At 48.4% G+C, this 23,238-nt stretch overlaps 2 protein-coding genes across 2 annotated transcripts in view; one reads left to right on the plus strand and one right to left on the minus strand.

Moving 5' to 3' along the window:
• The window catches only part of LOC147091908 (uncharacterized), a 50,650-nt gene extending 47,368 nt beyond the window's left edge, over positions 1-3,282 (minus strand). The window contains exon 1 of the mRNA XM_085976635.1: positions 3,164-3,282. Within this exon, the coding sequence (XP_085832761.1) occupies positions 3,164-3,189 (26 nt within the window). The 5' untranslated portion in view covers positions 3,190-3,282. The remainder of the gene's footprint in view (positions 1-3,163) is intronic.
• Positions 3,030-23,238, plus strand: part of LOC147091910 (uncharacterized) — a 34,622-nt gene continuing 14,413 nt past the window's right edge. Inside the window, exons 1-3 of the mRNA XM_085976636.1 lie at positions 3,030-3,109; positions 6,194-6,327; positions 15,465-17,449. Coding sequence (XP_085832762.1) covers positions 15,731-17,449 — 1,719 coding nt within the window. The 5' untranslated portion in view covers positions 3,030-3,109; positions 6,194-6,327; positions 15,465-15,730. The remainder of the gene's footprint in view (positions 3,110-6,193; positions 6,328-15,464; positions 17,450-23,238) is intronic.

A 23,238-nucleotide genomic window follows, 5' to 3' on the forward strand; every position in this document is an offset into this window, starting at 1 on the left:
GCCTGCTCCACCATTCAATAAGATCATGGCTGATCATCGATCTCCATATCCCTCGATTCCCCTAGAGTCCAACAATCTATCGATCTCAGCCTTGAATATACTCAAAGACTCAGCATTCACAGCCCTCTGGGGCAGAGAATTACAAAGATTCACAACCCTCTGAGTGAAGAAATTCCTCCTCATCTCAGTCTTAAATGGCCGGCCCCTTATCCTGAGACTGTGCCCCCTAGTTCTAGACACTCCAGCCTGGGGAAACAACCTCTCAGCATCTACCCTGTCAATCCCCTTCAGAATCTTGTATGTTTCAATGAGATCACCTCTCATTCTTCTAAACTCCAGAGAGTATCGGCCCATTCTACACAATCTCTCATCATCGGACAGCCCCCTCATCCCAGGAATCAATCTCGTGAACCTTCGTTGCACTGCCTCCAAGGCAAGTATATCCTTCCTTAGATAAGGAGACCAAAACTGTGCCCAGTACTCCAGGTGTGGTCTCACCAAGGCCCTGTACAATTGGAGCAAGACTTCCTTACTCTTATACTCCAACCCCCTTGCAATAAAGGCCAACATGCCATTTGCCTTCCTTATTGCTTGCTGTACCTGCACGCTAGCTTTCTGTGTTTCTTGCACGAGGACACCCAAATCTCTCTGAACACCAACATTTGAAAGTTTCTCACCATTTAAAAAATATTCTGTTTTTCTATTCTTCCTACCAAAGTGAATAACCTCACATTTCCCCACATTATACTCCATCTGCCACCTTACTGCCCACTCACTGAGTCTATCTATATCCCTTTGCAGAGTCTCTGTGTTCTCCTCACCGCTTACTGTCCCACCTAGCTTTGTATCATCAGCAAACTTGGATACATTACACTCAGTCCCTTCATCTAGGTCATTAATTTAGATTGTAAATAGCTGAGGCCCAAACACTGATCCTTGCGGCACCCCACTAGTTACAGCCTGCCAACCTGAAAAAGGTCCGTTTATCCCTACTCTCTGTTTTCTGCCTGTTAACCAATCCTCTATCCATGCTACTATATTACCCCAAACCCCGTGAGCCCTAATCTTGTGTAATAATATTTTATGTGGCACCTTGTCGAATGCCTTTTGGAAGTCCAAATATACTACATCCACTGGTTCCCCTTTATCTACCCTGCTAGTTACATCCTCAAATAACTAATAAATTTGTCAAACACCATTTCCCTTTCATAAAACCATGTTGACTCAGCCTAACCATGTTATGATTTTCTAAGTGCCCTGATACAACTTCCGTAACAATGGATTCCAGCATTTTCCCAACGACTGATGTCAGGCTAATTGGCCTGTCGTTCCCTGTTTTTTTTCTCCCTCCTTTCTTGAACAGCGGTGTTACATTTGCGACCTTCCAATCCACTGGGACCATTCTAGAATCTCGGGAATCTAGTGAATTTTGGAAGATCAAAACCAATGCATCCACTATCTCTTCAGCCACCTCTTTTAGAACCCTAGGATGTAGGCCGTCGGGTCCAGGGGATTTGTCGGCTTTTAGTCCCATTAGTTTCTCTAGTACTTTACATTTAGTTCCTCACCCTGATTAAACCCTCGGTTCCCCACCATCTTTGGTATGCTTTTGTGTCTTCTACTGTGAAGACAGATACAAAATATTTGTTTTAACGTTTCTGCCGTTTCCTTATTTCCCATAATAATTTCTCCTGTCTCAGCCTCTAAGGGACCACCGTTGTCAGCTAGAGCTCAGTTGGCAGCTCATTATCAAGATGTTGTAAATGTTCTTAATGTTTAATAAAGTATATTTATAGAAAAAATAGTTGGTAGCTCACTCGCCTGAGTCAGAAGGTTGTGGGTTCAAGTCCCACTCCAGGGACTCGAGCACATAAAGCTAGGCAGACACTCCAGTGCAGTGCTGAGGGAGTGCTGCACTGTCGGAGGGGCCGTCTTTCTGATGAGACGTTAAACCGAGGCCCTGTCTGCCCTCTCAGGTGGATGTAAAAGATCCCATGGCACTATTTCGAAGAGGAGTCGGGAAGTTATCCCGGAGTCCTGGCCAATATTTTTCCCACAACCAACATAACAAAAACAGATTATCTGGTCATTATCACATTGCTGTTTGTGGCAGCTTGCTGTGCGCTGCCACATTTCAACAGTGACTCCACTTCAAAAAGTACTTCATTGACTGTAAAGCGCTTTGAGACGTCTGCTGGTCGTGAATGGCGCTATATAAATGCAAGTCTTTCTTCACTTATGCTACTCTCTTCCTCTTTGATGATTTGATTTAATTTTTAAACATTTAAGAAATTATTGCATTGACAAAGGCAGTCTCTGAAACTGCAGGAAATTTGTCTTTAAATAAGCTTTTTTAAAATTTATTATTTTTAAAATTTGCCAGGCCCGCAGTCTGCGGCCCCTCTCCCAGATTCCAGCCCCAGCTCTGTGCTGCCTGCAGCCCCTCTCCCAGATTCCAGCCCCAGCTCTGTGCTGCCTGCGGCCCCTCTCCCAGATTCCAGCCCCAGCTCTGTGCTGACTGCGGCCCCTCTCCCAGATTCCAGCCCCAGCTCTGTGCTGACTGCGGCCCCTCTCCCAGATTCCAGCCCCAGCTCTGTGCTGACTGTGGCCCCTCTCCCAGATTCCAGCCCCAGCTCTGTGCTGCCTGCGGCCCCTCTCCCAGATTCCAGCCCCAGCTCCGTGCTGACTGAGCTGCTCTCACCTGGGGACAGCGCGTCACAATCGGCCCCAGCGCACCTGAGCTGGAGAGGAGGCCCCGCCCCCTTGCCGCGCCGCCATTGGTGGGCGGACCCGGGCCCGCCCTCTTCCTATTGGCCAGAGCTCCCGTCAGTCACAGGCCGGGCCGGCCTCCATCCACCTGAATGGGCCTCTTCCTCTGATGACGTCACAATCCGGCCAGCCTCAGCGCCGGGGCGGAAGGTCCCGCCCCCTAGCCACGCCGCCATTGCTTGGAGGACCAGACCGCCCAGATCAGTCCTCCCAGCTCAGCCCTCTTCCTATTGGTCAGCGCTCCCGTCAGTCACAATCACTTTGTTCCGGCTCACTCCGCCACAGCGCGCGGTTCAATCCGCTCCGTCCGCTGTCCGTGTTGGGCCCGCCCGACTCTCAGGTTTGGTTTTTCTCTACTTTTACTTTATAATCCCGCTCTCCGCTCCCCCCTCACCTCGATTTAAATCGATTCCCCAACATTTCACTTTACCCGGCCGCTGATTCCGCCTCTTCCCCGGGCCCGGCCTTCCGTCTGTTCCTGGCGGGCCCGCGCAGGCGCATTGGCAGCCTCGTGTTGTGGTGAGGGGGCCGAATGAGCATGCGCGGCCCCGCCTCTCCACATTTAAAGGGACACCCACCCCCTCCATATTTAAAGGGACACCCTCCCCCCTCCACATTTAAAGGGACACCCACCTCCTTCACATTTAAAGGGACACCCACCTCCTTCACATTTAAAGGGACACCCACCTCCTCCACATTTAAAGGGACACCCACCCCCTCCACATTTAAAGGGACACCCACCTCCTTCACATTTAAAGGGACTCCCTCCCCCGCTCTTGTGTTCTTCAGATTAAACAAAGAAGAAACATAGAAGATAGGAGCAGGAGTCGGCCATTCAGCCCCTCGAGACTGCTCCACCATTCAATGAGATCATGGCTGATCATCCAAATTCAGTACCCTGTCCCTGCTTTCTCCCCAATATTTAATGAATTGGCCTCTGCTGCCTTCTATGGTAGAGAATTCCACAGGTTCACCGCTCTCTGGGTGAAGTAATTCCTCCTCATCTCTAAGTCTAAGGATAAGGGGTAAGCCATTTAGGACAGAGAAGAGGAGGAATTTCTTCACCCAGAGAGTGGTGAACCTGTGGAATTCGCTACCACAGAAGGCAGTTGAGGCCAATTCATTAAATGTATTCAAGAAGGAGTTAGATATATTTCTTCAGGCTAAAGGGATCAAGGGATATGGGGAGAAGACAGGGACAGAGTACTGAATTTGGATGACCAGCCATGATCTCATTGAATGGTAGAGCAGGCTCGAGGGGCCGAATGGCCTACTCCTGCTCCTATCTTCAATATTTCTATGCGACCTATGGTTCTGGAATCCATGACCATCGGGAACATGCTTCCTGCATCTAGTCTGTGTAGTCCTGTTAGAATTTTATACGTTTCAATGAGATCCCCTCTCATTCTTCTGAACTCCAGCGAGTATAAGCCCAGTCGACCCAATCTCTCCTCATACGTCATTCCTGCCATCCCAGGCATCAGTCTGGTGAATCTTCACCGCACTCCCTCCATGACAAGAACATCCTTCCTCAGATAAGGCGACCAAAACTGCACACAATACTCAAGGAGTGGTATCACCAAGGCCCTGTACAACTGCAGCAAGACATCCTTGTTCCTGTACTCAAACCCTCTCGCTACCAAGGCCAACATACCATTTGCCTTCTTAACCGCCTGCTGCACCTTCATGCTTACCTTCAGTGACTGGTGCACAAGGACACCCAGTTTGAATCATAATTCAGTTAAATTTAGGGTAGTTCTGGAAAAGGACACATTTAGACCAGGAGTAAAAGTTCTCAATTGGGGAAAAGCCAATTTCACTAAGACGTAGGAACAGGAGTAGGTCATTTGGCCCCTCGAGCCTGCTCTGCCATTCAATATGATCATGGCTGATCTGATCTTGGCCTCAACTCCACTTCCCTGCCCATTCCCCATAACCCTTGACTCCCTTATCGTTCAAAAATCTGTCTATCGCCACCTTAAACACACTCAATGACCAACCTCCACAGCTCTCTTTGGGAAGAGAATTCCAAAGGTCAGAGGCTGGGTATCCTGGGACAAGTGTCTCACCTCCTGACTCCCCAAAGCCTTTCCACCATTTACAAGGCACAAGTCAGGAGTGTGATGGAATACTCTCCACTTGCCTGGATGAGAGCAGCTCCAACAACACTCAAGACGCTCGACACCATCCAGGACAAAGTAGCCCACTTGATTGGCACCCCAGCCACCACCTGAAATATTCACTTGCTGCACCACCGGCGCACTGTGGCTGCAGTGTGTACCCTCTACAAGATGCACTGCAGCAACTCGCCAAGGCTTCTTCGGCAGCACCTCCCAAACCCGCGACCTCTACCACTTAGAAGGACAAGGGCAGCAGGTGCATGGGAACACCACCACTTGTAAGTTCCCCTTCAAGTCACACACCATCCTGACTTGGAAATATATCGCCGATCCTTCATCGTCACTGGGTCAAAATCCTGGAACTTCCTGCCTAACGGCACTGTGGGAGTACCTTCACCACAAGGACTGTAGCGGTTCAAGAAGGTGGCTCACTACCACCTGCTCAAGGGCAATTAGGGATGGGCAATAAATGTTGGCCTTGCCAGTGATGCCCATGAATGTAGAGGGTGCTGTATTCTGTATCTGTATCTGTATTCTGTATCTCATACCTGCTGTACCTGTCCTGGGAGTGTTTAATGGGACAGTGCAGAGGGAGTCTTAATCTGTATCTAACCCATGCTAATCATCCACTTCATTTTTTAAATAGAATAATAAACTTTAACAATTTAATCTCATCTTCTAACCCTTTCTAAATTTGTGCTAGTTGCCCATACGCCGAATGTATCCGAGCATTGCTTCAATGGACGCCGCGCAGCTCATCCCGGTGTCTGAAATCACAGGAATGAACTTTCATTGATTTTCTCCTCCTCCTCCTATTGCTTGCTCTAAATGTATCTCTGCGCTCCTCAGCCGGGCGAGACAATGGCGGCGCGATGAAGAATAGGCCCTATCAATGCTGCAGGGGCCTGGTGCGCAGGCGCGGCTTGAGGTGGGGCGGGTCCCGCGTGTGCGCAGTCAGTGCCGCCAGTCGGGTGATGGTGGCGGAAGGCGGAGAGAAGATTCCGGAGCGGGGAGGCGGAGGGGCGCAGGGGAGCAATGGAACTGGCGGGGAGGCTTTATAAACACCCGGTTTAGGCCTCAAACCCCTGAATAAGAACCTACGGGTCCTGCGTTTGCCCCGAGCGGGGCGGCGGCTGCTGGGCTTTCTCCCGGTGACAGGCCCGGCTCAACGGCCGCCACCTTGAGAGGCCGAGTGTGCAGCGGGGCGCATGCGCAGCCCCCTTGGGCCAGGGAGCAGGAGGAGAGAATGTTGTCAATTTCTGTCCTGGACTCTCAGTGATGGCTTTTGTAAACTCCTTTCACAGGCTGTGAGATGGGCAGGATTGACAGACGGGGAAACTCAAACCAAACAGCACATCAAGATCTCAGAGAGTCACTCCATTCATCAGGACCTGAAATTCATCGGCCTTTTGAGTGTGGAAGGAGAAATGTTTGGGAGGTAAGTAGCACGGAGTCCAGTTCTACGGAGTATTGCTTCTACAGAGTACTGAACTCGGGAATTGGGTGAGTGAGCGAATTCGATGAGGTGGGGGTAAGAGTTGCTGTTGATACGTAAAAAAAATATAAACAACTGGGGTTTAATTACATAGATACATAGAAGATAGGAGCAGGAGTAGGCCATTCGGCCCTTCAAGCCTGCTCCGCCATTCAATGAGATCATGGCTGATCATCCAAATTCAGTACCCGGTCCCTGCCTTCTCCCCATATCCCTTGATCCCTTTAGCCTTAAGAAATATATCCAACTCTTTCTTGAATATACTTAATGAACTGGCCTCCACCGCCCTCTCTGGCAGAGAATTCCACAGGTTCACCACTCTCTGGGTGAAGAAATTCCTCCTCATTTCAGTCCTAAATGGCTTACCCCTTATCCTTAGACTATGACCCCTGGTTCTGGACTCCCCGGCCATCAGGAACATCCTTCCTGCATCTAGTCTGTCCAGGCCTGACAGAATTTTATAGGTTTCGATGAGATCCCCTCTCAATCTTCTAAACTCCAGTGAGTATAAGCCCAATCGACCCAATCTCTCCTCATACGTCATTCCTGACATCCCAGGTATCAGCCTGGTGAATCTTCGCTGCACTCCTTCCATGGCAAGAACGTCCTTCCTCAGGTAAGGCGACCAAAACTGCACACAATACTCAAGGTGTGGTCTCACCAAGGCCCTGTACAACTGTAGCAAGACATCCTTGTTCTTGTACTCGAACCCTCTTGCTACGAAGGCCAACATACCATTTGCCTTCTTAACCGCCTGCTGCACCTGCATGCTTACCTTCAGCGACTGGTGTACAAGAACACCCAGGTCTCTTTGCACTTCCCCTTCTCCCAAACTATTACCATTCAAATAATAATCTGCCTTCCTGTTTTTGCCACCAAAGTGGATAACCTCACATTTATCCACATTATAGTGCATTTGCCATGTTTCTGCCCAATCACCCAACCTGTCCAAATCGTGCTGGGGTTTCCCGACATCCTCCTCACAGCATACCCTCCCCCCCAGCTTTGTGTCGTCTGCAAATTTGGAGATATTATTACATCCAATTCCCTCGTCCAGATCATTAATATATATTGTGAACAGCTGGGGTCCTAGGACCGATCCTTGCGGTACCCCACTAGTCACTGCCTGCCACTCGGAAAACGACCCGTTTATTCCAACTCTTTGCTTTCTGTCCGCCAACCAGTTCTCTATCCAAGTCAATACCTTGCCCCCAATCCCATGTGCCTTAATTTTGCACGCTAATCTCTTATGCGGGACCTTATCGAAAGCCTTCTGAAAGTCCAAATACACCACATCCACTGGTTCTCCCTTATCTATTTTACCAGTTACATCCTCAAAAAATTCCAGTAGATTAGTCAAGCATGATTTACCTTTTGTAAATCCATGTTGACTTTGTCCGATCCAGTCACTGCTTTCCAAGTGCTCTGCTATTACATCTTTTATAATGGACTCCAGCATTTTCCCCACTACCGATGTCAAGCTTACCGGTCTATAATTCCCCGCCTTTTCTCTACCACCTTTTTTGAATAGTGGAGTAACATTAGCTACCCGCCAATCCATGGGTACCGTTCCAGAGTCTATCGAGTTCTGGAAGATGACCAGCAATGCATCTACTATTTCTAGGGCCACTTCCTTAAGTACCCTGGGATGTAGATTAGGACTGTGGGCTAAGTTACAGTAAAGATCTAAAGCATATAACTAAATGTAATAAATTAAACAAGGTTATTACCTAGATTAAAAGCTATTAATAGACAATTGGGTATTTCAAAACTTGAAAACCTAATTAGTTAAATAAAATACAATAGAGATGGCAGGGCTGGTGATGTGTTGCCACTGTAGCATGTGGGAGTTGGTGGACCCCAGTGTGATCCACAGCAACCACATAGAGTCATAGAGGCACAGAAGGAGGCCATTCGGCCCATCGAGTCCGTGCCAGCTCTCTGTAGAGCAATCCAGTCAGTCCCACTCCCCCGCTCTATCCCCGTAGCCCTGCAAGTTTATTTCCCTCAAGTGCCTATCCAGTCTCCCCTTGAAAACATTGAGTGTCTCCGCTTCCACCACTTCCGTCGGCAGCGAGTTCCAGGTCCTCACCAGTGGCTGTGTAAAAAAGTTTTCCCTCACGTCCCCCCTGTATCTCTTGCCCAAAACCTTAAATCTGTGTCCCCTAGTCCTTGTACCATCAACTAGTGGGAACAGCCTTTCCCCGTCTAGCCTATCCAAACCGGTCACAATCTTGTACACCTCGATCAAATCACCCCTCAACCTCCTTTGCTCTAATAAAAACAAATCCAGCTTCTCCAACCTGTCCTTGTAGCTAAGATCCCCCATCCCCGGAACCATTCTGGTAAATCTCCTCTGCACCCTCTCAAGGGCCTTCACATCCTTCCTAAAGTGCGGTGACCAGAAGTGTCTGCAGCTCGAGGAACTTCGGCTCAGAGTTGATGAGCTGGAGTCCGAGCTTCGGACACTGCGATACATCAGGGAGGGAGAAAGTTACCTGGACTCTTTGATCCAGGAGGCAGTCACACCCCTTACGTTAAATACTTCAGATTTGGTCCGTGGTCAGGGACAGGACGGTGTGACTACGAGTGAGGCAGGTATGGGGATCCAGAAGGTAACATTGGAGGAACCTCAGCCCTTGCACTTGTCCAACAGGTATGAGGTTCTTGCAGCCTGTGTGGACGAGAGCAGGGACTGCAGGGAGGATGAGCAAACTGACCAAAGCAGCATGGTACAGGGGGCCATTCAAGTTGGGGGAGTAAAAAGGACTGTAGTAGTGGTAGGGGACAATATAGTTAGGGGGATAGATACTGTTCTCTGTAGCCGAGAGCGTGAGTCCCGAAGGCTATGTTGCCTGCCCGGTGCCCGGGTTAAGGATATCTCCCCTGGGCTGGAGAGGAACTTGGAGTGGGAGGGGAAGGATCCAGTTGTCGTGGTCCACACAGGTACCAATGACATCGGTAGGACTAAGAAAGAGGTTCTACTGAGGGAGTACGAGCAGCTAGGGGCTAAATTAAAAAGCAGAACCACAATGTAATCTCTGGATTACTACGTGAGCCACGAGCAAATTGGCATAGGGTCAATAAGATCAGAGAGTTGAATGCGTGGCTCAAGGATTGGTGTGGGAGAAATGGGTTTCGATTCATGGGGCACTTGCACCAGTACTGGGGAAAGAGGGACCTGTTCCGTTGGGACGGGCTTCACTTGAAGTGTGCGGGGACCAGTGTCCTGGCGAATCGAATAACTAGGGCTGTAGATAGGGCTTTAAACTAAATAGTGGGGGGGGTGGGTTCAGGTGAGGGGAAACCTAGAAAGTTAAAGAGAAAGGACAAGGCAATAGTGCAGGGTAGCGATAGGGGTAATGATAACCAGAGCGTGACAGGAAGGGACAGAGTGTACAAGCATTAGAGTGTACCAGCAAATAAGGCCAGAGTAGGGAAAAATGGTAAAAAGACTAAATTAATGGCTCTTTATCTGAATGCACGCAGCATTCGTAACAAGATAGATGAGTTGACGGCACAAATAGAAATAAATGGTTATAATCTGATCGCCATTACAAAGACGTGGTTACAAGGTGACCAAGGCTGGGAACTGAATATTCAGGAGTATTTGATATTTTGGAAGGATAGGCAAAAAGGAAAAGGAGGTGAGGTAGCTCTGTTGATAAAGGATGAGATCAGTACAGTGGTGAGAAATGATCTTGGCTCGGAAGATCAAGATGTAGAATCAGTTTGGGTGGAGATAAGAAATAATAAGGGAAAGAAGTCACTGGTGGGAGTGGTCCACAGGCCCCCGAACAGTAGCTGCACTGTAGGACAGAGTATAAATCAAGAAATAATGGGGGCTTGTAAGAAGTTACTGCAATAATCTTGGGTGATTCTAATCTTCATATCAATTGGACAAATCAAATTGGCAAAGGTAGCCTTGAGGACGAGTTCATAGAGTGTATTCAGGACATATTCTTAGAACAATATGTTGTGGAACCTATTAGGGAACAGGCTATTTTAGATCTGGTAATGTGTAATGAGACAGGATTAATTAATGATCTCATAGTAAAGGATCCTCTAGGGAACCTGCTCATTACATGATAGAATTTCACATTCAGTTTGAGGGTGAGAAACTTGGGTCTGAAACTAGTGTCTTAAACTTAAATAAAGGCAATTACAAGGGTATGAAGACAGAGTTGACTAAAGTGAACTGGGAAAATAGATTAAAAGTTAAGATGGTAGATAAGCAGTGGCAGACTTTTAAGGAGATATTTCATAATTCTCAGCAAAGATATATTCCAGTGAGAAAGACTCTGAGAAGGATGAACTAAGGAAGTTAAGGATGGTATCAAATTGAAAGAAAAGACATACAATGTTGTGAAGATTAGTGGTGGGGGATTTTTAGAGACTTGCAAAGGATGACTAAAAAAATAATGGACTGAGAATAATAGAGGGAGAACATTGATTGAGAGTAAACTAGCAAGAAATATAAAAAGAGACAGTAAGAGCTTCTACAAGTATATAAAAAGGAAGAGAGTAGCTAAAGTAAACGTTGGTCCCTTAGAGGATGAGACTGGGGAATTAATAATGGGAAACAAGGAATTTGAACAAATATTTTGTATCTGTCTTCATGGGAGAAGACACTAAAAGCATCCCAATAATAGTGGAAAACCAAGGGGCAAAAGGGAGGGAGGAACTTAAAACAATCACTCTCACTAGAGAAAAAGTACTAGGCAAATTAATAGGGCTACAGGCTGACAAGTCCCCTGGACCTGATGGCCTGCATCCTAGGTTGATTCCTGGGATGAAGGCGTTGCCTTAGGAGGAAAGGTTGAGCAGGTTGGGCCTATACTCATTGGAGTTTAGAAGAATGAGAGATGATCTTATTGAAACATGTAAGATTCTGAGGGGGCTTAACAGGGTGGATGCTGAGAGCTCAGCACGTGAGTGCAAAAGACAAGGCTGAAGCGTTTCCCACCATCTTCAGCCAGAAGTGCCGAGTGGATGATCCATATCGGCCTCCTCCTGCAGTCCCCACCATCACAGAAGCCGGTCTTCAGCCAATTCGATTCACTCCACATGATATCAAGAAACGGCTGAGTGCACTGGATACAGCTGTTGTGGAGTATTTTAAACCAACACTCGACACAAGGTTTTAGATTGGTCTTTATTGCACCGGTGGGGAAACAGTCTGCTCTGTCTTAGCCAGACCTTTCCAAATTGGTGCAGCAAACACGACATTTTTATACATTACAACACACATGTCAAAATTCATTCCTGCCACCTGATTGGACCTTGGCCCGCATGCATCCTCACTGATTGGTTGCCTATGCCACGTTACATTAAAGTACCGCCTTTATCATCGGCCGTTATCCCCCAAGCTGTTGTTGCACCTATGACCTTTGTTTATGCCGGATGGGTCTCATCAACATTGTACTTCTGACTCATTGTCCTCCTTTCCTGCCTCTCTAGGCCTCTTTCATTGTTTTACTTCCCTGCCAGAACAGAACTTACATCCTCTTAGGACTCTTATGGTTCCATGTCCGGCTATGTTATCTCCACTGCCAATTCAGCAACTTAGAAAAAGCTTACTACAGCAAAGTATGGTCTTTCTTACACCATTCAGTGAAACTGTCAGCGATGTCAGTTTAACTCTTTCCCCACTGCACAGACACACACACATACAGTCAGACAGACACACACACACAGATACTCACAAAAATACAGTCAGACACATTTTTTCTGCATGAACTTTTATTATTAATTTCAAAAACTTTAAGAAAAAGGTGGGAGTGATGGGTGGAGGGTTCTTAAAGGGACAGGGACTCTCCTTTTCAATGTGATTTTCATTAAAGGGACCGGGAGCATCCTTGCCTGTGGAGGACCAATTTTAAAAGAACAGCATCTCGAAATCAGGTGCTGTCTGCGTGTGAACCACCTCCTCCCAATTTCCTGCCGAGCGATCCTTGCGGGCACCACTCCACTCTAGGAGTGGCTCCTAGAATCATACAGCACAGAAGGAGGCCATTCAGCCCATCGTGCCTGTGCCAGTTCTTTGAAAGAGCTCTCCATTTAGTCCCACTCCCCTGCTCTGTCCCCATAGCCCTGCAAATTTTTCCCCTTCAAGCATTTATCCAATTCCCCATTGAAAGTTATTATTAAACATAGAAACATAGAAGATAGGAGCAGGAGTGGGCCATTCGGCCCCTCGAGCCTGCTCCGCCATTCAATGCGATCATGGCTGATCATCCAAACTCAGTACCCTGTCCCTGCCTTCTCCCCATATCCCTTGATCCCTTTAGCCTTAAGAAATATATCTAACTCCTTCTTGAATATATTTAATGAATTGGCCTCTACTGCCTTCTGTGGTAGAGAATTCCACAGGTTCACCACTCTCTGGGTGAAGAAATTCCTCCTCATTTCTGTCCTAAATGGCCTACCCCTTATCCTTAGACTGTGACCCCTGGTTCTGGGCTCCCCGACCATCGGGAACATCCTTCCTGCATCGAGTCTGTCCAGTCCTGTCAGAATTTTATAAGTTTCAATGAGATCCCCTCTCATTCTTCCAAACTCCAGCGAGTACAAGCCAAATTGACCCAATCTCTCCTCATTCGTCATTCCTGCCATCCCAGGTATCAGCCTGGTGAATCTTTGCTGAACTCCTTCCATGGCAAGAACATCCTTCCTCAGATAAGGCGACCAAAACTGCACACAGTACACAAGATGTGGTCTCAACAAGGCCCTGTATAACTGCAGCAAGACATCCTTGTTCCTGTACTCAAACCCTCTCGCTACAATAGGGTTCCCCTTTCACCCCACCAGCCTCCTCAGTCAACGGATCATCCTCCGCCATTTCCGCCACCTCCAACGTGATCCCACCACCAAACACATCTTCCCCTCACCTCCCCTTTCAGCATTCTGAAGGGACCGCTTCCTCCGCGACACTCTGGTCCACTCCTCAATCACTCGCAACAGCCCTTCCCCTTCACCCGGCACCTTCCCGTGCAAGTGCAAAAGATGCAACACATGCCCTTTTACCTCCTCCCTTCCCACTGTCCAGGGCCCCAAACACCCCTTCCAGGTGAAACAGCGATTTACTTGTACTTCTTGCAATTTAATATACTGTATTCGCTGCTTGTGATGCCGTCTCATCTACATTGGGGAGACCAAATGCAGATTGGGCAACCGCTTTGCGGAACACCTCCGTTCAGTCCGTACGGGTGACCCTGAGCTTCCGGTCGCCTGTCACTTTAATTCTCCGCTTCACTCCCACTCTGATCTCTCTGTGTCCTCGGCCTAATACATTGTTCTAATGAAGCTCAACGTAAGCTCGAGGAACAGCACCTCATCTTTCGATTGGGCACTTTACAACCTGCCGGACTCACATCAAGTTCAACAATTTCAGATGATAATCCCTGCCCCCATTTTTCATGCAGTATGATTTTGCCATTCCCATTTGCAACATTTTCACAGCATGTTCTTTCAATTCCTTCCTCCCCTCCTAACCCCCAACCTGTCTCTGCGCCTGCTTAAAATCTGTTACATCTCCAGCTTTTTCCAGTTCTGATGAAGGGTCCCAGACCTGAAACGTTAACTCTGTTTCTCTCTCCACGGATGCTGCCTGGCCTGCTGAGTATTTCCACAATCCTGTTATTTCTGCTCCATTCCACTTGTCTCAGCAGCGGGAGAAGCAGGCGGCGGAAGTCCCGCCCCTCGGACACCCCGATTGGTTGGAGGACCCGCCGCCACCTCAGCCCTCCAAGCTCCGCCCGCTCTCTCACTATTGGTCGGAGCTCCCGTCGGTCACCGCCATGGAGTTGATGACGTGCCCCAGTCCGGCTCCCTGCAGAAGACAAGGGGCTGCGGCCGCTCAATCCGCTCCGCTCGGTGCCGGGAGGGCGCTGGGACGGTGCGGTTTGTATTTTCTGTTTATTTATCTCCCCGACCGCGCTTCTCTGCGCTATATATAAAAAACCCTGATTAAACTCACTTTCCGCCGGTGATCCGGACTTTGGCGGTTGCCCGGGCCGACCCAGAATGCGGGGTCTGTGCGCAGGCGCGGTGCCGGCTGATCCTCGGGAGCCGTGGTCCTGCCGAGCATGCGCAGTCTGGTGGCCGGCGGCGCATGCGGAGTAGGGGGAGTGGGCGGGGTCACAGTACGGTCAGTTTTGGATGAGCTCAAGGTGATGTGGGCTGGAATGTGGGAGGCCAGCCAGGAGTGTGTTGGAATAGTCAAGTCTAGAGATGACAAAGGGCCGGGGGAGGGTTTCAGCAGCGGATGAGCTGAGGCAGGGGGCCAAGACGGGCCATGTTACCCAGGTGGAAGGAGGCGCTCTTAGTGATGCTGCGGATATGGGGTCGGAAGCTCATTTCAGGGTCAAATATGACACCAAGGTTGTGAACGGTCTCGTTCAGCCTCAGACAGATGATAAGGAGAGGGATGGAGCCAGTCGGTCTTCCCGACATTTAATTGGAGAAAATTTCTGCTCATCCAGAACTGGATATCGGACAAGCAGTCTGACAATTTAGACGCTGTTGAGGGGTCGAGAGAAGTGGTGGGGAGGTAGTAGCGTACATGTGGAAACTGACGCTGTGTTTTCGGATGATGTCGCCAAGGGGCAGCATTTAGATGAGAAATAGGAGGGGCCCAAGGATAGATCCTTGGGGACACCAGAGGTAACAATGCGGGAGCGGGAAGAGAAGCCGTTGCAGGTGATTCTGTGGCTATGATTAGATAGATAAGAATGGAACCAGGCGAGTGCAGTCCCGCCCAGCTGGACAACGGTGGAGAGGCGTTGGAGAAGGATGGAGTGGTCAACCGTGTCAAAGGCTGCAGACAAGTCAGGAAGGACGAGGAGGGATAGTTTACCTTTGTCACAGTCACAAAGGATGTCATTTGATGAGACTTTAATGAGACTTGATTTGACTTCAGGGCCAAGTCAGTGAGGTGGATTGGGCTGTTTCTGGCCCACTGGTTATTGTGGGCACGGCTGGACATCAGTGGGACCGGCTCTACCCTGTTTGTTCTTTGAGGCAAAAGAAGCCAAAAAAGTTCCTGCTCCCTCCTTATCCTTTCTACACTCCTTTTACAGGGTTTTAGAAGTGGAGCATTTACAGACAGGAAGCTCAGAGCAAACATCACATCAAGATCTGACAGAGTTACGCGATTCCTCAGGACCTGATTCAGCTGCTCCTCCAATCTGCTGGCACACCCGTGAGTTCACACTGGGGAGAGAACTTTTAAATGTTCTGAAAGAGCTTCAAAATCTACAAATACCTGAAGCAACACCAGTGGCCACACACTGGGGGAAATCCGGGCCCCGTGTGTGGGAAGGGATTCACTCAGCCATCCGCTCCGATGATACACCAGCACGTTCACACGACGGAGGGACCTTTAACCCGCTCCGTGTGTGGGCAGGGATTAATTGCACCCTCCGTGCTGCTGAGACACCAGCTTGTCTACACTGATGAGAGACCGTTGACATGCTCCGTGTTTTTGAAGCGATTCTCTCATTCTTCCACCCTCCTGAGACACCAGCTTGTTGATACTGATGAGAGACCGATTAAATGTTCTGACTGTGGGAAGAGATTTAAAAGGTCCCAGGATCTGAAGAGACACCAGCTGGAGAGAGCAGGGGAGATTCTGTTCACCTGCTCAGTGTGTGGGAAGAGATTCACTCGGTCCTTGAATCTGCTGGCACACCAGCGAGTTCACATTGGGGAGAGGCCGGTGAAACATTCCGACTGTGGGAAAAGCTTTCAAATGTCCCAAGAGCTGACGAGACACCAGCTGGAGAGAGCAGGAAAGAGGCCATTCACCTGCTCCGTGCGTGGGAAGAGATTCAATTGGCCTTCGCATCTTCTGACACACCAGCAAGTTCACACCGGGGAGAGGTCATTCACCTGCTCCATGTGTGGGGAGGGATTCACTCAGTCATCCAACCTGTTGAGACACCAGCAATATCACACTGATGAGAGACCATTTAAATGCTCTGACTGTGGGAAGAGCTTTAAAGCCTCTGGGGATCTGAATGGACACCAGCGATATCACACTGATGAGAGACCATTTACATGCTCTTACTGTGGGAAGAGCTTCAAATGCCCCAGGGATCTGAAGCAACACCAGCGAGTTCACACCGATGAGAGACCGTTTAAATGCTCTGACTGTGGGAAGAGCTTTAAAACCTCTGGGGATCTGAAGGTACACCAGCGAGTTCACACCGATGAGAGACCGTTTAAATGCTCTGACTGTGGGAAGAGCTTTAAAACCTCTGGGGAGATGAGCAGACACCAGCGAGTTCACACCGATGAGAGACCATTTACATGTTCTGTTTGTGGGAAGAGCTTTAAAAGCGCTGGGAATCTGAGCAGACACCAGCGATATCACACCGATGAGAGACCGTTTACATGTTCTGACTGTGGGAAGAGCTTTAAAACCTCTGGGGAGCTGAGTGTACACCAGCGATATCACACTGATGAGAGACCGTTTAAATGCTCTGACTGTGGGAAGAGCTTTAAAAGCTCTGGGGATCTGAAGCAACACCAGCGAGTTCACACCGATGAGAGACCGTTTAAATGCTCTGACTGTGGGAAGAGCTTTAAAACCTCTGGGGATCTGAAGGTACACCAGCGAGTTCACACTGATGAGAGACCATTTACATGTTCTGTTTGTGGGAAGAGCTTTAAAAGTGCTGGGAATCTGAGTGAACACCAACTTGTTCACACTGATGAGAGACCGTTTACATGTTCTGACTGTGGGAAGAGCTTTAAAACCTCTGGGGAGCTGAGCGGACACCAGCGATATCACACTGATGAGAGACCATTTAAATGCTCTGACTGTGGGAAGAGCTTTAAAACCTCTGGGGATCTGAATGGACACCAACTTGTTCACACCGATGAGAGACCATTTAAATGCTCTGACTGTGGGAAGAGCTTTCAAACCTCTGGGCATCTGAAGAGACACCAGCGAGTTCACACTGGGGAGAGACCGTTCACCTGCTCCGTGTGTGGGAAGGGATTCACTCAGTCATCCCAGCTACTGAAACATCAGCGAGTTCACACTTCTGTAGCTGGGGCGACGTGAACGTGGAATGGATGAATGTTTTATAAATTCTTGGACTGCTGTTTAATCTTTAAGGTTGTCATGCTGATGATTCCCTTTGATTGACTGTTCATGGTGTTACATAGAATGTACAGCACAGAAACAGGCCATTCGGCCCAACTGGTCCATGCCAGTGTTTATGCTCCACACCCACCCTACTTCAATTAACCCGATCAACATATCCTCCCATTCCTTTCTCCCTCGTGTGGCTTCCCCATAAATCCATCTGTGCTGTTCACCTCAATCTTCCTTGTGGTAGCGAGTTCCCCTTTCTACCATTCTCTGGGTAAAGACATTTCTCCTGAATTCCCTACTGGATTTATTAGTGACTATTTTAAGTTTGTGGCCTCATAAATATGATGAGATTCTGTTAAGCTGACCAGTTTGTTGTTGTACTTTGTCTTTTTCTGATGAATTAAACATTACTGAGCCCTTGTACGCGTGTTATGGGATGACGTTTTTTTTAATTTGTTCATGGGATGTGGGCGTCGCTGGCAAGGCCAGCATTTATTGCCCATCCCTAATTGCCCTTGAGAAGGTGGTGGTGAGCCGCCGCCTTGAACCGCTGCTGTCCGTGTGGTGAAGGTACTCCCACGGTGCTGTTAGGGAGGGAGTTCCAGGACGTTGACCCAGCGCCAATGAATGGCAATATACTTCCAAGTCAGAATGGTGTTTGACTTGGAGTTGGTGGTCATAGAGTCATAGAGTTGTACAGCACAGAAAGAGTCCCTTTAGCCTTCGTGCCTGCACTGGCCATCAAGCCCTGTCTAATCTAATCCCATTTTCCAGCACTTGGTCCGTAGCCTTGTATGCTATGGCGTTTCAAGTGCTCATCTAAATGCTTCTTGAATGTTGTGAGGGTTCCTGCCTGTAAGGGGTTCTCCTTCTCTCTTTAGATCGCAGAGGTTTCTCTCTCCAGAGGCCTCTCTCTCTCTTTTGCACAGTAAAACCTTGAGTGGTTCGACCCACTCACCCCTCAGGTTCTAGACACTGGCCTTAGGTGCAGGAACTACAGTGCAGAGAATACTCTTATAGACCAAGTTTAATGAAACGAAATGAAATTTTATTCTATGCCTCAGCTAATGAAGGCAAGTATCCCATATGCCTTTTTAACCACCTTATCTACCTGTCCTGCTGCCTTCAGGAATATATGTATTCTATCAGGTGTTCCCATGCACCTGCTGTCCTTGTCCTTCTAGGTAGACGAGGTCGCGGGTTTGGGAGGTGCTGCCGAAGAAGCCTTGGCGAGTTGCTGCAGTGCATCTTGTAGATGGTACACACTGCAGCCACGGTGCGCCGGTGGTGGAGGGAGTGAATGTTTAAGGTGGCGGATGGGGTGCCAATCAAGCGGGCTGCTTTGTTCTGGATGGTGTCGAGCTTCTTGAGTGTTGTTGGAGCTGCACTCATCCAGGCAAGTGGAGAGTATTCCATCACACTCCTGACGTGTGCCTTGTCGATGGTGGAAAGGCTTTGGGGAGTCAGGAGGTGAGACACTCGCCGCAGAATACCCAGCCTCTGACCTGCTCTTGTTGCCACAGTATTTATGTTGCTGGTGCAGTTCAGTTTCTGGTCAGTGGTGACCCCCAGGATGTTGATGGTGGGGGATTCAGCGATGGTAATGCCGTCGAATGTCAAGGGGTGGTGGTTAGGTGCTCACTTGTTGGAGATAGTCATTGCCTGGCACTTGCGTGGTGCGAATGTTACCTGCCACTTATCAGCCCAAGCCTGAATGTTGTCCAGGTCGCGCTGCATGCGGGCATGGACGGCTTCATTATCTGAGGAGTTGAGAATGGAACTGAACACTGTGCAGTCATCAGCGAACATCCCCACTTCTGACCTTATGATGGAGGGAAGGTCACCGATGGAGCAGTTGAAGATGGTTGGGCCGAGGACACTGCCCTGAGGAACTCCTGCAGCGATATCCTGGGGCCGTGATGATTGACCTCCAACCACCACAACCATCTTCCTTTGTGCTCGGTCTGACTCCAGCCAGTGGAGAGTTTCCCCCGATTGATTAGCATTGAGGTAATAGTGAGAGTAATAAGGGAAGCGAAACAGGACATTAGAAATCAATGAGAGACAAGGAAAGAAAAACTAAAGATCAAAGTAAGAAAGAGACAAACGAAGGAGATGAGAAGAAAATAATTTGAGGAGAAAGTGAGTGATGATGAGAAACATTGACATTTCAAAAATGAGACAGGAGAGGGGAAGGTAAGTACGAAGAAAGAAAGATCTTGAATATGTATCGCACCTTTCACAATTTCAGGACATCTCCAAGCGCTGTGCAGCAATTGCAGGACTTCTGAAGTGTGGTCATGTAGGAATGTAATGTAGCAGCCAATTAGAGAGAGACGTGGAGAGGAAAGGCAGGAAGAGAAAAGGCAGGAAAGGAAAATATACGGACAAAATGAGGGAGGTAGTTTTTAAAACATTTGTTCATGGGATTTGGGCGTCGCTGGTAATGCCAGCATTTATTGCCCATCCCTAATTGCCCTTGAGAAAGTGGTGGTGAGCCACCTTCTTGAACCGCTGCAGTCCGTGTGGTGAAGGTACTCCCACAGTGCTGTTAGGGAGGGAGTTTCAGGATTTTGACCCAGCAACGATGAAGGATCGGTGATATATTTCCAAGTCAGGAGGGTGTGTCACATGGAGGGGAACTTGGAGGTGGTGGTGTTCCCATGCGCCTGCTGCCCTTGTCCTTCTAGGTTGGTAGAGGTAATAGAGTCATAATGGCAAAAAAGGAGGCCATTCGGCCCATCGAGTCCATGCCGACTCTCTGCAGAGCAATCCACTCAGTCCCATTCCCCCGCTCTAGCCCCACAGCCCTGAAAGTTTATTTCCCTCAAGTGCCTATCCAGTCTCCCCTTGAAAACATTGAGTGTCTCCGCTTCCACCACTTCCGTCGGCAGCGAGTTGCAGGTCCTCACCACACGCTGCGTAAAAAAGATTTTCCTCACATCCCCCCCCGTATCTCTTGCCCAAAACCTTAATTCTGTGTCCCCTGCTCCTTGTACCATCAACTAGTGGTAACAGACTCTGCCCGTCGAGCCTATCCACACCCCTCATATTTTTGTACACCTCGATCAAATCACAATATAGATTAATGATCTAGACGAGGGCACTAGATGTAATATCTCCAAGTTTGCAGATGATACAAAGCTGGGTGGGCGTGTGTGCTGTGAGGAGGATGCCAAGAAACCCCAGATTGATTTGGACAGGTTGGGTGATTGGGCAGATGCATGGCAGATGCAGTATAATGTGGATAAATGCGAGGTTATCCACTTTGGTGGCAAAAACAGGAAGACAGATTATTATCTGAACGGCAATAGATTGGGAGAAGGGGAAGTGCAACGAGAGCTGGGTGTCCTTGTGCACCAGTCGCTGAAGGTAAGCATGCTTGTGCAGCAGGCGGTTAAGAAGGCAAATGGTATGTTGGCCTTCGTAGCGAGAGGGTTCGAGTACAGGAACAAGGATGTCTTGCTGCAGTTGTACAGGGCCTTGGTGAGACCACATCTTGAGTATTGTGTGCAGTTTTGGTCGCCTTATCTGAGGAAGGATGTTCTTCCATGGAGGGAGTGCAGCGAAGATTCACCAGACTGATACCTGGGATGGCAGGAATGACGTATGAGGAGAGATTGGGTCGATTGGGCTTATACTCGCTGGAGTTTAGAAGAATGAGAGGGGATCTCATTGAAACTTATAAAATTCTAACAGGACTAGACAGACTTGATGCAGGAAGGCTGTTCCCGATGGCCGGGGAGTCCAGAACCAGGGGTCAGAATCTAAGGATAAGGGGTAAGCCATTTAGGACAGAGATGAGGAGGAATTTCTTCACCCAGAGAGTGGTGAACCTGTGGAATTCTCTACCACAGAAGGCAGTTGAGGCCAATTCATTAAATATATTCAAGAAGGAGTTAGATATATTTCTTAAGGCTAAAGCGATCAAGGGATATGGGGAGAAGGCAGGGACAGGGTACTGAATTTGGATGATCAGCCATGATCGCATTGAATGGCGGAGCAGGCTCGAGGGGCCGAATGGCCGACTCCTGCTCCTATCTTCTATGTTTCTATGTTTCACACCTCAACCTCTTTTGCTCCAATGAAAACAAATCCAGCTGCTCCAACCTGTCCTTGTAGCTAAGGTCCCTCATCCCCGGAACCATTCCGGTAAATCTCCTCTGCACCCTCTCAAGGGCCTTCACATCCTTCCTAATGTGTGGTGACGAGAACTGGATGCAATACTCCAGTTGTGGCCTAACCAGAGCTTTATAAAGTTTCAGCATAACTTCTCTACTTTTGTACTCAATGGCCCAGAAATTCGGGTCGGGGGCTTCCCGCGGGTGCAAGCCCCCGACCTGCACTTAGAAACATAGAAACATAGAAGATAGGAGCAGGAGTAGGCCATTCGGCCCCTCGAGCCTGCTCCGCCATTCAATGAAATCATGGCTGATCATCCAAACTCAGTACCCTGTCCCTGCCTTCGCCCCATATCCCTTGATCCCTTTAGCCTGAAGAAATATATCCAACTCTTTTTTGAATATATTTAATGAACTGGCCTCCACTGCCCTCTGTGGCAGAGAATTCCACAGGTTCACCACTCTCTGGGTGAAGAAATTCCTCCTCAGTTCAGTCCTAAATGGCTTACCCCTTATCCTTAGGCTATGACCCCTGGTTCTGGACTCCCCGGCCATCAGAAACATCCTTCCTGCATCTAGTCTGTCCAGGCCTGACAGAATTTTATAGGTTTCGATGAGATCCCCTCTCAATCTTCTAAACTCCAGTGAGTATAAGCCCAATCGACACAATCTCTCCTCATACGTCATTCCTGCCATCCCAGGTATCAGCTTGGTGAATCTTCGCTGCACTCCTTCCATGGCAAGAACGTCCTTCCTCAGGTAAGGTGACCAAAACTACACACAATACTCAAGGTGCGGTCTCACCAAGGCCCTGTACAACTGCAGCAAGACATCCTTGTTCTTGTACTCGAACCCTTTTGCTATGAAGGCCAACATACCATTTGCCGCCTTAACCACCTGCTGCACCTGCATGCTTACCTTCAGCGACTGGTGCACAAGAACACCCAGGTCTCTTTGCACTTCCCCTTCTCCCAATCTATTGCCATTCAAATAATAATCTGCCTTCCTGTTTTTGCCACCAAAGTAGATAACCTCACATTTGTCCGCATTATAGTGCATTTGCCATGTTTCTGCCCAATCACCCAACCTGTCCAAATCGTACTTAAGTTGCGCGCCGGCAGTTGAGCTGTAGGGCCCCGTGGAATTCCGTTCCGGGGCCTGGCCCAGCTGCCGGCGCGCTGTGCTTGCGTGTCCCAGAGGCGTAGTTAGTGCGATGCATCCCCTGGGATCACATGAGCCATGGGTAGCCAATCGGAGGAGGGAAAAGCCGATTCATAAGATTGACAGAAAGACCTGCCAAAACTTATGAATGCTACGGGCCCCAAAGTAGTAGTAAACTTTCAAATAAATTTTTTTAAAAATCACACTTTTTAAATAAACTATAAATTACATTAAATAACTATTTTAAGCAATAATTGAAATTTTTGAAAAAAATAATTTTATCAAAAAATGGGGCTAAAAATAAACTTACCTTGCTTTAAAGTATTTAAAAATAATAAACCTGTGGAAAAAATGTTTTAATTTTAATTAATTGACCACTTACCTTGTAAAAAGCAGGCCTTATGCCTGCATTTTAAATGTGTAAATCCTGCAGGCTTAACCTCACGTGAAAACCTGCAAAAAAAACTA

Source organism: Somniosus microcephalus, unplaced genomic scaffold (assembly GCF_052327205.1).
Source record: "Somniosus microcephalus isolate GS21.2 unplaced genomic scaffold, FLI_Smic_1.0 unresolved_chr3, whole genome shotgun sequence".
Classification (NCBI taxonomy): domain Eukaryota; kingdom Metazoa; phylum Chordata; class Chondrichthyes; order Squaliformes; family Somniosidae; genus Somniosus; species Somniosus microcephalus.